The sequence below is a fragment of the Coturnix japonica genome, unplaced genomic scaffold (genome assembly GCF_054131305.1).
Source record: "Coturnix japonica strain WE unplaced genomic scaffold, WE-NBRP24 Scf119, whole genome shotgun sequence".
In the NCBI taxonomy this organism is placed as follows: Eukaryota; Metazoa; Chordata; class Aves; order Galliformes; family Phasianidae; genus Coturnix; species Coturnix japonica.
Window position 1 is genome coordinate 141,887 of NW_028189022.1, and position 3,305 is coordinate 145,191.

General features: G+C 57.2%; 1 protein-coding gene across 1 annotated transcript; it reads left to right on the plus strand.

Annotated features, from left to right (window-relative positions):
- The first annotated feature begins 1,356 nt into the window (after positions 1 to 1,356).
- Positions 1,357 to 2,746, plus strand: LOC107307558 (large ribosomal subunit protein uL4m-like). The gene is made up of 3 exons (XM_085535354.1): positions 1,357 to 1,488; positions 1,577 to 1,613; positions 2,470 to 2,746. The coding sequence occupies exons 1-3, from the start codon at positions 1,417 to 1,419 to the stop codon at positions 2,709 to 2,711; spliced, it is 351 nt and encodes a 116-aa protein (XP_085391480.1). The 5' UTR covers positions 1,357 to 1,416; the 3' UTR covers positions 2,712 to 2,746.
- The last annotated feature ends 559 nt before the right edge of the window (positions 2,747 to 3,305 follow it).

A 3,305-nucleotide genomic window follows, 5' to 3' on the forward strand; every position in this document is an offset into this window, starting at 1 on the left:
ATACCATTGGTCAACTCAAACATCACTCATGGCAATCCTTCTCTATGATTGGTCGAGCGCGCTGTCAATCATAACGGAGAGTGAGACAAAGCCCGCCCCACCCGCCTTTTGTCCCGCCTTGTTGTTCTGATTGGCTGATTGATGCGTCGCTCAACGCTCTCAACCAATAGGAGGCGGCGCTCCTCAGTCAGCTGAGCAGACACACTGCCGCGCCCAGCCCCGCCCCAGCCGTCCTTTCCGCCGTCCCATTGGTCAAAGCGTCTGTCGCTCAAAACAATGAGCCAATCAGCGCTGGAGCTTTACACCCGCCTCTTTCCTCCTGCTCGCTTTCTCATTGGGCAAAATACCCGCCATTGGGGTGAATGGGGAGGGGCTTGAGGGTCCTATAGGGGGATATGGGGGTCCTATAGGTGAATGTGGGGGTCCTATATGGGGATGGGGGGGGTTGAGGGTCCTATAGGGGGCATGGGGGGGGGATTGAGGGTCCTATAGGGGACGTTGTGGGGTCAGGAGTCCCTATAGGGCAGGAATGGTCCCTATGGCAGTCCCCCCCCCCTTTTTAAAGCCCCCCCCATTTTAAAGCCCCCCCCCCCCAATCTCTGACCCCCTATGTGCCCCCTACCCCATTCTATGACCCCTATGTGCCCCCCCCCCCATTTAAAGGGGCCGCATTTTATATGTGACCCCTCCCCCCTTATTCAATATATGGGAACCCCCCCACACACAATATCCCCATTCAATTGTTGTCAATGGGAGCTCTAAGCCACGCCCCCTCCATTATCCCCAATGGAGCTTTAAGCCACGCCCCTCCATTATATCCAATGGGAGCTCTAAGCCACGCCCCCCTCATTATCATAAATGGGAGCTCTAAGCCACACCCCCTCCATTATCATAAATGGGAGCTCTAAGCCACGCCCCCTTCATTATCCCCAATGGAGCTCTAAGCCACGCCCCCTCCATTATCCCCAATGGGAGCTTTAAGCCACGCCCCCTCCATTATATCCAATGGAGCTCTAAGCCACGTCCCCTCCATTATCCCCAATGGAGCTCTAAGCCACGCCCCCTCAATTATATCCAAAGGGAGCTCTAAGCCAAGCCCCCGCCATTATCCCCAATGGAGCTCTAAGCCACGCCCCCTCTATTATCCCCAATGGAGCTCTAAGCCACGCCCCCTCCATTATATCCAATGACAGCTCTAAGCCACGCCCCTCATTATCATAAGTATGAGGTCTAAGCCACGCCCCCTCCATTATATCCAATGGAAGCTCTAAGCCACGCCCCCTCATTATCATAAATGGGAGCTCTAAGCCACGCCCCCTCCATTAGTTTCTACGTGAGCTCTAAGCCACGCCTCCTCCATTGTCTCCAATGGGAGCTCGCCGCGCATCAGTTTGACGTCATCACCCCCGCGCCGCAATGATCCGCGCTGGGTACCGCGCTGTTACCGGCTTCGTTCGGGCCTGGAACCGGAACCGGAACCGAGCCGGGGTGGGCCGGGGTCAGGGGTCAGGGGTCAGAGGGGGGCTATGGGGGGGGTTGGGGTCTGGGGTCCATGTTGATGGTTGTGGTCCCGTAGGTGTCGTCCGTTTCCAATGGGAGACATGGGAGAGAAGGTGAGTGGGGGGTTAATGGGGTTTTAATGGGGTTTTAATGGGGTTATGGGGCTTTAATGGGGTTTTAATGTAATTATGGGGTGCTAATGGGGTTTTAATGGGGTGTTAATGGGGTAATTATACGGGTAATGGGGTATTAATGGGGAGTAATGGGGGGCTTTAATGGAGGGCTTTAATGGGGGGCTTTAATGGGGGGCTATGGGAGGAATGGGGTGTTAATGGGGGGTTATGGGGGGTAATGGGGTGTTAATGGGGGTAATGGGGTAAATGGGGCTTTAATGGGGGGCTATGGGGGTAATGGGGCAGTAATGGGGGGCAATAGGGTGTTAATGGGGGTAATGGGGCCTTAATGGGGGCAATGGGGTTTAATGGGGTAATTGGGAGGTAATGGGGAGGCTTATGGGGCAGTAATGGGGGGTAATAATGGGGGTAATGGGGTGGTAATGGGTTATGGGGCTTTAATAGGGGGAAATAGGGGTAATAGGGCAGTAATGGAGTGTTAATTGAGGTAATGGGGCAGTAATGGGGTAGTAATGGGGTGGTAATGGGGGGGGCAGTGCGGTTATAGGGCTGGGCTATGGGGCCTATGGGGTCAGTGGGGCTATAGGGCCTATGGGGCCATTAGGGCCTATAGGGCTTATGGGTCCATTGGAGTCACAGTGGGGCTTATGGGGCCATTGGGGACACTGGTTATAGGGTTGGGCTATGGGGCCATTAGGGACTGTGGGGCCATTGGGGTCACATTGGTTATGGGGCTGAGGCCCATAATGGGGGGGGGCGGAGCATTACAGGCCCCATAGCAGTTATGGGGCAGGCCGCCATCTTTCTTCACCCCCCATCCCCCCCCCCAATACAGCAGTGCCACCGGAACCGGAAGTGCCGCCGAAACTAAAACCGGAAGTGGTGCCGGCAGCGAACCCGGAAGTGCCACCGGAAGCAGTATGGCGGCGCCGTGGGAAGCTGTGGGGCTGCCCGGTGCCGGTTCCCCCCCCCTTGGTTCCGGTTCAAGCGTGGGTCGGATCCTTACGGAACCATCAGGATGAACGGATCGGGATCATCGAGCTCCATCCCGACGTGTTCAACGTGCAGCCACGGTAACGGGGCCTATACAAAGGGGGCGGGGCCTATGGGGAGTGGGAGGAGCCTGAAGGGGGCGGGGCTTGTGAAAGGGGCGGGGCTTATGGGGATGGAACCAATGAAAAGAGGCTGGGCCTAAATGGGGCGGGGCTTATGGGGGAGTGGGTGTGGCCTAATGGGGGCGGGGCTTATGGAGACGGGGGCCAATGAAAAGAGGTTGGGCCTGGAGGGGGCGGGGCCTGTGGGGCTTATGGGGGCGGGGGCCAATGAAAAGAGGCTTGTTATAAAGGGGGCGGGGCTCATGAAAGGGGGCGTGGCCTATGGGCTTAAGGGGGCGGGGCTTATGAAGATGGGGCCAATGAAAAGAGGCTGGGCCTAAAGGGGCGGGGCTTATGAGTGGGAGGTGCCTAAAGGGGCGGGGCTTATGGGGACGGGGGCCAATAAAAAGAGGCTAAGCCAGAAGGGGGCGGGGCTTATGAGGGATTGGGATGGGCCTATGAAAAGGGGGCGGGGCTTACAAAAGGGGTTTGGCCTGAAGGGGCGGGGCTTATGAAAGGGGGAGTGGTCAATGGGCTTAAGGGGGCGGGGCTTATGGGGATGGGGCCAATTATGAAA

What these genes read in the sequence shown, in the direction of transcription:
- LOC107307558 (XM_085535354.1), top strand. Translation starts at nt 1,417, where the DNA reads ATGATCCGCGCTGGGTACCGCGCTGTTACCGGCTTCGTTCGGGCCTGG. An exon ending in GGAACCGGAACCGAGCCGGG is followed by an intron (nt 1,489 to 1,576) that starts GTGGGCCGGGGT and finishes GTGGTCCCGTAG; the next exon opens with GTGTCGTCCGTTTCCAATGG. An exon ending in TGGGAGACATGGGAGAGAAG is followed by an intron (nt 1,614 to 2,469) that starts GTGAGTGGGGGG and finishes CCCCCAATACAG; the next exon opens with CAGTGCCACCGGAACCGGAA.